We start from the raw sequence: 13,947 nt of genomic DNA, 5'->3' as shown, positions 1-13,947 counted from the left end.
AGTCATAGTATAGTATGTAGTCCAAAATGAGTAAAAAAAGGCATAGTATAGCATGTCATCCAAAAATTTGTCAAAAAAGTCATAGGATAGTTTGTTGACCAAAATGAGTCAAAAAAGTCTTAGTATAGTATGTCGTCCAAAATGAGTCAAAAAAGTCATAGTATAGTATGTCGTCCAAAATGAGACAAAAAAGTCATAGTTTAGTATGTCGTCCAAAATCACTCAAATTGTAAAACCGTCACGAATGTTTCAGAAAATTTGCTTAAAAAAAATGTACAAAAATGTCTCTTTTTTATATTTTCGTAACATTTTTTACCTAAATCCTTTCAGCAAAGTTTTTAGAAACATTTGTCACGTTTTCATAACTTTTTTAGCTTAACGTAAAAAAAAACTCTAGCATTCGTTACAATTTCATAACTTTTACACAAAATATTAAAGTTTTTGTCACATTCGGGACCTTTTACTTCAATAATCAATTATTTAAACGTGATATTTCTAAGTGTTTCACTATCGTAAAAGTCGTACATGTCACTCATGTTTCCACGTCAAAAAGAACGCAGTGCCCCCCTGTGGCAGCACTTGACGCATTATTATGAACCGTATTATTCCTGATTGTCCTGTGAGTGATTATTTATTTGTGGCGTCACGTCGTGGCTCAGCGTTGGATCAGCAGGTTCAAGTCTGTGGCGCCGCACACACTCACACACTCACATCAGGACTTTAATTGGTTTGATTGGAGGTTTGTTAACGAGCTAATTTGTCTCCTCTGGTTGGGAACACGTTGATTAACGTCGGCCTCTGATTAAACTCACGCTGACTCGTCCACTCGCGCTCTGATTAAAGCGCCACACGCTTCACCAGTGTCAAACTAACTTCACACAACAACAGATCTGGACTTTGTTTCATTTCCTCAAACTTCACCGACATGTTTTTATTAAATCTCTTCTTTCTATGAGTCAATGTTCACAATCTGCTCCATTTTTGCAAAATATGGATTTTTTTGTAACATCAGTGACACTTTTTTTGCAGAACAGGAAAGAATTCACACTTTAGTTATTTTTAGAATTATTATTATTATTATTCAGGAATAATCTGGTCATGTGTGTGTGTGTGTGTGTGAAACAGGTGAATTAGTAAATGATACAAACACAGATTAGTCACTAAACCACAGAATAATTTAACCCTCGTCTCAATAAGAATAACAATAGAATAACATGGACATACTGCTGTTTAATGTGGATGACGGCTCCAACTGTAACAAAAGAAACAGAAATTTAAAGATTGAGTTGATTTTAAATCAAACAAACTGCAGATTATGCCTCGTTTAACTCCGGATTATTTTCAGTGGCGAGTTAATCCACGTGTGTTGATGTGTTTCTGAGTTTTCTGTGATTCATCGCCAGGAAACGGACGCTTGTAAAACACTCACTCTCCCACACCAAAGTCCACAGTGATTTTAGCTGCTGCTCGTGTGTGTGTGTGTGTGTGTGTGTGTGTGATGTTAAAATCACTGATTTTCTCTGTGGACTTTGGTGTGGGAGAGTGAGTGTTTTACAAACGTCCGTTTCCTGTTGTAAAAGTGAAATAAAGACGTTTAAACATCGTAAACTTGAACTGACGTGAGTTTTTCGTTAAGTGGCTAAAATGTGTTTTTTATGTTTTTATTATTTCTAACATTGAGTTGTGATTTCAACATAAACACAAACATAAAAATCAGCCGTCACTTCTTCATATAAACACAAACTATTGGACGAATAAAACAAGTAAAAAGACACAAGTAATCAAATTATATTAATTTAATAATTCATAATGTTAATATTTATTTCTTATAATTGTTTTGTTCTTTTTAACAGAAACCTTTTATTTATTTTTATTCTGTGAAAATGTTTTTAACAACAATGTAAAAAAAAGTAAAAATCCAAAGGTTTCTTTTTAGTATTATTTAACAAAACTGTTAAAAACATAAAAACATGATTTAAATTTATTTTAAAATGATCTGAACGAACTTTTCGTTTTTATTATTTTAATGATAATAATAACAATAATAACAACAATAATAATAATAATAATAACAATAATAATAATAACAAGAGTTTAATCAAACCAGATTTTTTTCATTATTATTTTTCGGGGTTTTTTTTGGAGGAAATTAAATAAAAACATTAAAGTGGAAATGAACCGTGAACCAGGTTCGGGTCTGGACTGACTCGCTTCGCCTCCACGTGTCCGGTCACCGGCCTCACGCGCGGGGCCTCAGCTCCGCGGGTCCGCGGGTCCGCGCGGGTCCGGGCCTGCGGAGCCGCAGAGGCCGCAGACAGAGGCGGGGAGAATCCAACCGTTTTAATTTAATTTAATTTAATTTAATTTAATTTAATTTAATTTAATTTAATTTAATTTAATTTAATTTAATTTAATTTAATTTAATTTAATTTAATTTCTTGATTCTTTAAAACATTTCGATTCGTTCAGTGAAATCATTACATCATTTCTTTAAAATAATACTCAATATTAATCAACAAGAGAGTAAATAATAATAATTAGAAATGACATTTCCTCTTTTTCTTCAACAATAAATTCTTATAATGTTCCACTCATTCTTTTGATAATAAATAATAATCAAATAAAACAATTAAATGATCATTTTTGAAGAAAAACATTTTTCTTTTTTTTTTAAATTTTCATTTTATTCATATTTTTTTCCAAACGTGAACACAGGAAGTAACAAAGTTCCTTTTTTTTCTTTTTCCTTTTTTCTTTCGTTTCTTTTCAGAGGAAAAACAGTTTTAGTGCATTTAATCCTAACATGATGGAAAAATAGATCTGATGATGATGAAGAAGAAGAAGAAACAAGCGAAGAAGAAGAAGAAGAAGAAGAAGAGGAAAGAGAGGAAGTGCTACATGAGGAGATGATGAGGTAAATTTGTCCAGAACAAACAAACAAACATCTTTATAATAATCATTATTTACACGTCGTCAGATGCATAGAATCTTTTTTCACATAAATACCTACAATTATTTCTGTTGTTGTTGTTGTTGTTTGTTTGTTTGTGTGAAACTGCTCCAGGATCAGTTTCTTACGCTTTTCTATGATTGTTTTTAACACAACAACATACACAGCATTTCACTTCCTGTTGCCACCAGGTGGCGCCCTCTGCGATTTAAAACAAGCTAATAATAAAAAACGTAATTTTTTGTACAAGGAAATTTACTGTAGAGCCACAAAAAAATGACGTAAAATGAAAGTTTATACGCGACAAACAAACTGGGAGGAAATTGATCGCAGTTTTACAAACTACGATAACATTTGCGTGTGAGATTTTAAAATAAACAAAAACGTCAATCTTTTTTCTCAGAAAAGTCGTTTTTGTTTACTGCTCAGAAATCGACTGTAACCACGAACCGCTCTGACGCTAACGCTAACGTACGAAACATTCATCAATCATTTTTCTTTATTTTCAGATTTCAACTAAAACAACTAACGTTTTTTTTCTCAGAGCGTCGCGTTCCTGTCACCAGCAGGTGGCGCTGTCACTACACCAGGACAGGACGCGACACACACAATTAAAAAACACTTCGCAATTTATCCTCGGAAAGGTGCAAAGATCGCACTCGCCGAATAGGAAGTGATTGCGATCGATTCTGTACGACGAGTTGATCGAAGTTCGTAAAATCTGAGACACTTTAGCGGGACGGACCCAAGCGGCTGAGTTTAAGTCAATAACGAGAATATAGAACCTCACAGGTGCAGGGGGCGGGGCCTCCAGCAGGAAGTGAAGCTCAACAACTTCCACAGGCTTTTATTTTGTAACGTCCTACGTTTCCCAGAATGCAATGAGGTGAAACCCGAACCTGAGCTGTGTTTGTTTTTCTGTCGAGAATAAATAACGTTTAGTTTTTTTTAAGGAGACGATCAAAGCTGCTTTTATTTTGAAACTTCCGAAGGAACTTTGCTTTATTTAAAAACAAACAAACATTTAAATGAAAACAAACGTCGGATAAAGTTCACGGTCAAAGGTCAACGAGCAGAGCGTCAGCCACTCACGAAAATCTTTGTCTGTTTCCTGTCTGTAAAACTTTACTTCCTGTTTCATGAGCAGACTTCCTGGAAGTCTTTCTTGTCCACAGAAGAAGAAGCTCCGCCCCTTTTTTCAGGACACCAGTTCATTTGGCACAAAAATCCACTTCTGGGTTTTTCAGTCAACAGCTGTTTTGTTTTTTCCTCTTCCTCTTTAGTCCAACAGGAAGTGACAGTTTTTAAGCTCCTCCCACATTGGCGGTGTTCCCGTTGTCATCTGTGTGTGTGTGTGTGTGTGTGTAAGAAACATAATTAGAGTATGAACAAAAGTTTGCGACTGTGCGCGTGCGCGCCGCGGTCTAGTCCTCGCTGATGACGTCCACGTCCTCGCCGCCGCTCTGCTGCGTCGCCGCCCTCCAGCGGCTCACGTGCTGACTGCCCTTCCTCTTCTGCTGAGCCTCCGGTGACTCCTCCTCCAACTTCTGGCGCTTGTGCTTCGTCCTGCGATTCTGGAACCACACCTTCACCTGCAGAGACACGGGGACAGGGGGACACAGTGAGTGAGTGAGTGAACCGTGGTTCACTCACTCACTCACTCAGCGTGTGAGGGTGAATGGAGGCAGTTTGCTTAATAACCGCTGATGGCTGCGTTTCTCGGCTGATTGACGGATGGCTCCGCCCCCTCGCTCGTGTGAAATGAGCTCATAAATAACTCTGAGTCATTCACATTGTTTCACTGGCGTCAGGCTCTTTATCGCCGTGGCGACTGATGACAAACACTGTCAGTCACTGCTGAGTCACACACACACACACACGCACACACACACACACTCACACACACATGCTCGCGACGCACACACACACATACAGACACACACTCACACGTATATACACACACACACACACAGACGTACACACACAGACGTACACACACACGTATATACACACACACACATAAACAATTTTTTTTTATACAAACTGAAGAAATTCATCGCAATTTATCAAAGTTTACAAACAACAATAAAATGTGTGTGTGAGATTTTCCATCATGCACCGCTCCCCTCTGCCCCTGGTTTTCCCATCATGCACCGCCTCCCCTCTGCCCCTGGGTTTCCCATCATGCACCTTTTCCATCATGCACCGCTCCTCTGCTGCCCCATCATGCACCGCCTCTGTTTCCCATCATGCACAGCCCTCTTCCCCTGGGTTTTCCCATCATGCACCGCCCTCTGCCCCTGGTTTTCCAATCATGCACCGCTCCTCTTCCCCTGGGTTTTCCCATCATGCACCACTCTCCCCTAGGTTTTCCCATCATGCACCACTCCCTCTGCCCTGGTTTTCCCCATCATGCACCGCTCCCCTCTGCCCCTGGGTTTTCCCATCATGCACCGCTCCCCTCTGCCCCTGGGTTCCCTGGTGGTGTACCTGGGTCTCGGTCAGACACAGCCCGCTGGCCAGCTGCTTCCTCTCGGCTCCGACGACGTAGTGATTCTTATCAAACGCTCGCTCCAGACGCAGCAGCTGAGACGGTGAAAACGCCGTCCTGATGCGTTTGGGTTTCCTGGAGAACGGACCGTGCAGGAGCAGGTTTTCCGGACTCGAGTCTTCACCTGGACACACACACACACACACAAAATATAAAAATACTTAACTCCTCTTATTTTATCTTATCTTAGGCAGGATGCCTCTGAGCAAGGCACTGTGCCACTCTGAGTGTGTGAAAGGTCAGAGGTCAAACCCATGATCATTAAATGGTGAATGAAAGGGTTTTTCTAGTCTTGACCTCAAAGCTGCTTTAATAACACAGTTTTTACATTCACTCATTCACTCTCATATTCACTCATTCACTCACACAGTAACTTTATATCATCACATTTATAAATCCATATAAAAAGTTTCTCTTTTTTTCTTCCAACACTTGAGAGGTGACATCATCATCATCATGACTCCGCCTCCTTCCTCACTCTGTCACTCTTTTGTTTGTCTGTGAGCACATGAGACGCCAACCAGTCTGTGACACAGTTTACACACACACACACACGTCATTAACATTACACACACACACACACACACCCACACACACTATGTCAGTTTAGTAATATGTTAACGTTACCATGGTAACAGCTCTTTATTATTTATGACGATATTATTTATGATTATTGGCTGTAACATTTAGCCTTAGTGACTCTAATAAACCCTTACCTTAGCTTATCTAAGGGTTTTTTGTATTAAATGTTTGAGTCAAAGTTTTTTGATGTGATCGTTTGTTTATCGGGTGTTTGTGAGCAGCTGACTCAGCATTAGCGTGTTAGCGCGCGTCTGGTTAGCGTACGGCTGAGTCGTTGTTATATTGGCGTCTGGCTGGAGTCGTTGATTAGGCGTCGCGTCTGGTTGGTGTGCGCGGGTGGCTCGTTGTTATGTTAGCGTCGCGTCTGGTTAAAGCGATGCGGCTGGTCGTTGTTATGTTAAGCGTCGCATTCTTAAAAGCGTCGCGGCTGAGTGAATTCGTTAAGCGTCGTCCTAGTTAAGCGTCTGGCTGGCTTTCGTTGTTATGTTAAGCGTCGCGTCTGGTTAGCGTGCGGCTGGCTCGTTGTTATGCTAGCGTGCGTCTGGTTAGCGTGCGGCTGAGTCGTTGTTATGTTAGCGTGTGTCTCGGCGAGCTTTTTTAGCGCTCTCTATTGAAATGCTTCAGAAATGTTTCAATGCATTTTTACATAAAAACAAATCCTCGAGCGTCTGTTGAAGCGAAAGCTGCACGCCACGCAAAACAGTCGGTTGGTGGTCGCCGTGGAGATCGGCGAGCGGGACAATGACGGGGCTCAGGAGGCGGCGGCCATCGCGCGGAGAGATATTCACATGCAAAGTGGGCGAGCGACAGGCGCTCGATGCGGTTTGCAAATCAATCAAACGATGACAGAGTCCAGGTCACGTGACGGAACGGGTTTTTAATGGAGCTCAGGGGGCGTGGCCTGATGATGATGACGTTTATCTTCAAACAAGAAACGCAGCTGCTGCAGCCGAGACACGTCTCATGTCGTCGTGGTAACGTCTCTTCGTGAGCATGACAACAAAGTGGAGCAAACACAGACGCCCCCTGCTGGCAGAAAACGACACACTGTGCCTTTAACTGTGAATCAGCGTGAAAGAGGAAGAAGAAGAAGAAGAAGAAGAAGAAGAAGAATGTAAACAGAAGCAGGTGCTGAAAACTGAAAACTGTGAGCTGTCAATCAAACGTCAGGCTGCAACACACACACATGAGGAGAGGACAGAAAGAAAGAAGAGGAGGGGGCGGAGTCTTGTTGGCACAGATGGCATCACTTTCCCCTGACACTGAAAACAAGTCCAGACCTGTGTGTGTGTGTGTGTGTGTGTGTGTGTGTTGTTTTTAAAGTTATAGTTCATGTTTTTTTTTGTCTGTTCATTCAAAAACAAATGAATTCCCTTCAAAGACGAGAAATTTAAGATTCAAACTGACAAACTTTATTGTTTATTTGCAAATGTTCACTCGATAAAGTTGGATCAGTTTGAATTTTAAACAGAATTCATTTGAATATTGTTTTAATATCTACAGTCCAGACCCAGAGTCCAGGTCCACATCTACAGTCCAGACCCAGAGTCCAGGTCCACATCTACAGTCCAGACCCAGAGTCCAGTCCATTATTTTGGTTGAAATTATTTTTTTTGTGTCTGAGGTGTGTGTGTGTGTGTGTGAGTGTGTGTGAGTGTGTGTCACTCTCATCAGACTTCAAGCAGACTTCCTGTTGCCTCTCTCTCACACACACACACACTCACACACACACACACACACACACACACACACACACACACACAGATGAACTATGATGATTCTAAACCTCATTAATCAGCAAATGTTCATTTTTTAAATGATCCATAACATTTTGATCATGATTTTATATATGTGTGTATATATACACGTGTATGTACTGTACACACACATATACATATATATATACACACACGTGTATATATACATACATGTAAGTATATATACACATATAAATATACTATATAAATGATAAATACATATATATACACACACACACACAGTTTTCATTTTTATTCTAAAGATAAAAGAACTTTTATCACTGATCATATTTTTCTGTTTTTGTGACATTTTTACTTTTATATATATAATTTCATAAAAATAATTTAATTACACTAGAAAATGTTTTTGATTGACATGAACATTTCAGTTCAGTTTCTTTCAAATGTTCATTTTAATATTTGTAAAATCTTGCCTCGTCTTTTTTTCACAGTAAAAATATCATGAAGCATATTTTGTATTTTTGCTCAGAATAATTGTCATAAATTTATAGAACAATCTTAGATGTGAAGATTAATTTAAAAATACGTTTTTAAGATTTTCAGTAAAACATTTATGTTTTATAGATTATCGATGTTTATATTTTTATGTCTTTTTATTGATGAAATTCTTTGTGTCCAATATTACGTGTAATTATAAAATTATTACCTCCAATTATTATAATAATGACATATAGTATTATTAGTATTATAATATATATGTTATACAATTTAAATATAATCATAATTAATAATAATCAATAATCATCTTCAGCTCAAAGACACGCGGGAATAATCAAATCAAAAAGTTCATAAACGTTTCACACTCACGCGCGCGCGCACACACGTTTTATTTTTTAGTTTTTCACATTTTAAACAAACACGAGCTCATTCTGTCAAATTAAATCAGATTATTATTAAAACAACGAACAATGTTTTCAATAAAAACGGTTAATGTGTGTGTGTGCGCGCGCACGTGACGAAATCAATTCAAATAAAGAGAAAAACAGCGCGTGCTCATGCTCTCATGTAAATATTTAAATAGAGAACATGAACATCGGTGTCACGTGACTGACACAGTTTAAATGATCATCAGTGAAATCGCGAGGGTTTTAGTCAACAGATTATTAGATTATTATGGGATTATTGTCTTGCAACCAAATTTCTCAACATTCAAATACAAATAAGTTAAAATAACACACACACACACACACACACACATCATAGTCATCATCAATTATTAAAAAAAAACTGTGAAATAACAAGGTTTTAATTTAATGTAAGACGTTATTATAAAATGACGACACTCATTATTATTATGGGATTATAGTACTATTATGGGATGGATGTGATGGTGATCAAAGTATTTGTGAAGTTTGAGAAAGAAAGTTTCTTTAAATCAGTTAAAATAAGAAAACGCGCACACACACACACACACACATTTAGAGATTAAAGTAAGAGGTTATTATAAAAGTACTACACTCATTATATATAGATTATTATTATTGGATTATAAAATGATAATAGGATTATACAATTATTATGGGATGGCCTCGATGAGGGAATTATTTCTGGGATGAAACGTGAAGTTTGGAAACAAAGTTTCTTTGCATTTCAAACTTAAATCAGTAAAATAAGAAAACACACGCACACAGTCTCACACACACACACACACACACACACACACACACACTCACGGTGTCTCGCTCACCTTGGTACCGGTGTCCCTGCAGGTACCGGCTCCTCAGAATCCACGGGTAGAAGCTGAGCGCGTCGCGGTGCGGACTGAAGAAACTCTGAGGCGGAATCTGCAGCGGGTGGAGCGGTAACGCGCCGCCGCCGCCGCCGCCCCCGCCGCCGCTTCCGCCGCTCTGCTGCGTGTGCGTCCCGGGCTCCTGCAGCAGAACCTCCGGGTACAAAGTCCTGCCGCTGCTCCCCTGGAAGCAGGAGCCGAAGATCCCGGCGGCGGCGGCGGCAGCGGCGGCGGCGGCGGCGGTGGCCGGGTGCAGAGAGTCCGGGAAGCGCAGCGCCGTGGGCCGGATGGGCTCCTCACCTCCGCCGCTGTGCGCGCTCACCTCCTTCCCGACCAGAGACTCGATGGAGAAACATTTTTTACTGCTGTGCTGGAACATGACGATGAAGATGATGATGAAGATGAAGCTGGGTAAAACAGACTGAGCACAAAATCCGGCTCCACTTAGTCCACGTCCAAGCGACCGGGACCCGCGCTCACAGTCCCGGGTTCCCGCGGGGAGTCATGACTCTGCCCCCGGAGGAGCAGCGGAGTCTCACCTGTGCGCGCGGCGGGAGAGGGGGCGGAGTCTGTGAGTGCTGATCCACGGTGACAGGAGGTCCAGCTGCACCAGGGTCAGACTCTGGAGCACAGACCAGGATGAGAGGTGGATCAGAGCTGCTGCGGGACCAGGACCAGGACCAGGATCAGTGTGTCTTCGTGTCGCCTCATGCTGGAGACTGAGCTGAAGACAGAGTGTGAAACTCTGATACCTGCCCACTGACTGAGGTGTGTGCTGAGCATGCGCACTACAAGCACACCCCCCCACCCCGCCCCACACACCCTCCCCGACACCTCCCCCTCCCCTGACAGCCATTTGGTTAATGATGATGATGAGGATGATGAGAAGGAGGAGGAGGAGGAGTTAACACAGCAGCTTAACACAAGATTAAAAAAAAATTAAAATTTGAAGTAAAATAAAACATCTGTAGAAACAATAAACAAGGTTGGATGGGGCCCAGGGCTCAGGGGGCCCCTGAAGCTTCTGCACTACTGTCATTCAGCCAGTAATAGAACTCTGTTATAGGACCTTTAAACCAGGGGCCTCACTTTTAGGGGAAAAAGCAACTGCAATCTATATATGTGTACATATACATACATATATACAGTATGTATACATATATACGTATATATACATATACATGTATGTACACATATGTATCCATATATGTATATATATATAAACATATATATGTATGTATACAAATATATGTGTACATATATGGATACATATATGTACGTACATATATGTATGTACATATATGTATATATATAAACATATATATGTATGTACATATATGTATATATATAAACATATATATGTATGTACACATATATGTATATATATATATAAAGATATACATGTATGTACACATATATGTATGTACACATATGTATGTAAATATATGTGTACATACATATACATTTATATATAAACATATATGTATGTACATATATCCATATACATGTACATACATATACATTTATATATAAACATATATATGTATATATATGCATATATATACATATATGTATATATATGCATATACAGTACATATATATCTACTTCTACTTCTGGGTCAAAGAGTGAGGAAGTGTTTACATGCAGGAGTAATCAGACTATGAGTCACATGACCCAGGTACATTAGTCAGACTAACGTGTTAATGTGACATGTGAAAAGTGAATTGTCTTATATTGTGTGTGTGTGTGTGTGACAAAGGAAGTCATCGTCAGGTGTGGTGGGAGGAGCCAGGTGCCTGAATATCTCCTGATGTCAACAAACCATTACTGTCATTATTAAAGTGTAATGTATATTAAATGTCTTTAATGGTTTGTTGACATCAGGAGTTCAGGAACAGGATCTTCTCACGGTGGGACCAGGAATCCGGCCCCTCCCACCTCACCTGGCTCCTCCCATCATTGTTGTTTAACATGATTTTAAATCATCATTAAAGTTATTTCACACACGTCACGTGTGTCAACATCATAATCTCAGGTTTAATCCAGACTTTTCATTTAACACACACACACACGGATAAACACACACGTTTAACGTTGTTGTTGTTGTGTGTGTGTGTGTGTGTGTGTGTGCGTGGTGGTCACATGACTTTTTAACATGCTGAGAAGTGTGTGTTTTTGTGAGGAAATCGTGTCTGGTCCTCACAAATGTAAATGCTTTTTTAAGGATTAAGACCTGGTTTAAGGGTTACAGTTAGGTTTAGGTTAAGGTCCTGTAAAAACTTGTGTGTGTGTGTGAGGTGGGAGGAGCCAGGTTCCTGAAAATCTCCTTATGTCAACAAACAATTATTGTCATTATTATAATAATGAAACACATCAGAGTTGTGATGTATATTAAAATAGAGTTGAAGATGTTTCACTGAACAAAAGAAGTGTTTTTAATTATAATAAAGACAATAATGGTTTGTTTACATCAGGAACAGGATTCTGAGCGGATGTTACCTGTGTGTGTGTGTGTGTGTTAGCCACGGGTCACAGCCTCTGCGGTCATGTCACTGTGTTCCCATGACACTTCACAGCCACCTGGAAACACCTGAAGCAGAGAGAGAGAGAGAGTGTGTGTGTGTGTGTGTGTGTGTGCGTGTGTGAGTGTGTGTGTGTGTGCGCGCGTGTGCGTGTGCGTGTGTGAGTGTGTGAAAAGGAAGAACAGATGAACACAAAAGTGTGAGTAACAAAAGTTCAGTTTTCACAAAACATTAACACATTTTTGTTTTTATGTATATATATATATATATACACATATATATATACACACATATACATATACATACACACATACATATATATACATATATGTATGTTATAATTAATAACATGGGTAATGCTGAATGGAATATTTTTATATGTATGTATATGTATACATATACATTTATATGTATACATATATATAGATGGCGGCGCAGACGCATGCAGCGGCTTTGCTCTCTCCGTGGTGGTTCGTGTTTGTCTTGTTCGTCTTCCCTTCCGTGTCTTTTGTGACAGCGAACACTTTGATTTACGACCGGTTTGACCTTATACGGATTGGGACATTCTACGGTGAGCTAGACGCTGCTAAATCTCACCGTTTTGATCTCCCGCACGAGATCACTCTACCAGCGGGGAACCCGTGGATTACCTCACCGGGGTGGAGACGCAGGAGACGGCGCAGGGAACGGCGCCAGAAGCGAGGCAGCAGGGGGGGCATTAAGGTCCGACTTCGGAGAGCCCCACACAGACCAGGGCTCCCAAGCCTCTTTCTGACCAACGCCAGATCGCTCGGCAACAAGTTGGACGAGTTGGCGCTGACCATCGACGCTCGGAGAACAACTACAGACTGTTCGCTGGTGGTGATCACAGAGACCTGGCTACATGCGGGGATCCCAGACGAGGCCATTATTCTGGCAGGACGCACAGCGCACCGGGCTGACAGGAACCGTAACTCCGGTAAAAGCAGGGGTGGAGGAGTCTGCATCTACTCTAACAACAGATGGTGTACAAACGCCACAGTGACTGAAAGACACTGCTCACCAGATCTGGAGTTTGTTACCCTGAGATGCCGACCATTTTACTTGCCACGTGAGTTTACTGTTGTTTTTGTTTTGGCAGTCTATATTCCACCAAGCGCAAATGCCAGCGCAGCTTTGAGCATTCTGCTAAAAACTATTGGAGACCTTCAGTCTGTACACCCGGATGGGATTTTTATTGTGGCAGGAGACTTTAATCATGTAAACATGCGGTCCGTCCTCCCCAATTTCCATCAGCACGTCACATGTCCAACTAGGGAGGGCAAAACACTGGACCATGTGTACAGCAATGTTAAAGGAGCATATAAAGTCTCTGCCCTGCCCCACCTCGGCCAGTCTGACCACCTCTCTCTCCTGCTTACCCCGGCTTACAGACCTGTCATCAAAACATCTGTGCCTACAGTGAGAACCATAAAGTCCTGGCCTACTGATGCCATCTTACAACTGCAGGACTGCTTTGAGCTCACTGACTGGACACTGTTCTCACAGCAGGATCTTGAAGGCTACACATCCACTGTACTGCATTACATATCATTCTGTATTGATAATGTTACTGTTGAGAAGCAGACCAGGCATTATCAAAACAACAAAGTGTGGATGAACAGAGATGTCAAGCTGCTGCTGAGGGATCGAGATACTGCCTTCCGCTCTGGCAACAGGGAGCTATACAATGTTGCCAGATCCAACCTAAAGAAGGGAATCAAAGAGGCAAAAGCAGCATACAGGAGGAAGATCGAGGAACACTTCAACGAGGGGGACCCCCGGCGTGTCTGGCAGGGCATTCAACAAATAACAA

The 13,947-nt window shown here is 40.8% G+C and overlaps 1 protein-coding gene across 1 annotated transcript; it reads right to left on the bottom strand.

Moving 5' to 3' along the window:
• Window positions 1-3,939: 3,939 nt before the first annotated feature.
• On the bottom strand, window positions 3,940-10,334 carry emx3 (empty spiracles homeobox 3). Its single transcript, XM_044018731.1, has 3 exons — window positions 9,549-10,334; window positions 5,441-5,625; window positions 3,940-4,542 (listed from the first exon to the last, which is right to left on the bottom strand). The coding sequence occupies exons 1-3, from the start codon at window positions 9,967-9,969 to the stop codon at window positions 4,375-4,377; spliced, it is 774 nt and encodes a 257-aa protein (XP_043874666.1). The 5' UTR covers window positions 9,970-10,334; the 3' UTR covers window positions 3,940-4,374.
• Window positions 10,335-13,947: the final 3,613 nt, after the last annotated feature.

This window comes from Solea senegalensis, unplaced genomic scaffold (assembly GCF_019176455.1).
Source record: "Solea senegalensis isolate Sse05_10M unplaced genomic scaffold, IFAPA_SoseM_1 scf7180000017662, whole genome shotgun sequence".
NCBI lineage: Eukaryota > Metazoa > Chordata > Actinopteri > Pleuronectiformes > Soleidae > Solea > Solea senegalensis.
The sequence above is the reverse complement of the archived record's forward strand: the minus strand, read 5'-3'. Positions and strand labels throughout refer to the sequence as shown.

Bases quoted from the DNA above. Each gene is read 5' to 3' on its own strand.
- emx3 (XM_044018731.1), bottom strand. From the start codon at position 9,969: ATGTTCCAGCACAGCAGTAAAAAATGTTTCTCCATCGAGTCTCTGGTC. The intron at 5,626-9,548 runs GTGAGCGAGACA...GTGTGTGTCCAG, and splicing joins GCAGGGACACCGGTACCAAG to GTGAAGACTCGAGTCCGGAA. The intron at 4,543-5,440 runs GTACACCACCAG...GTGTCTCTGCAG, and splicing joins TGTGTCTGACCGAGACCCAG to GTGAAGGTGTGGTTCCAGAA.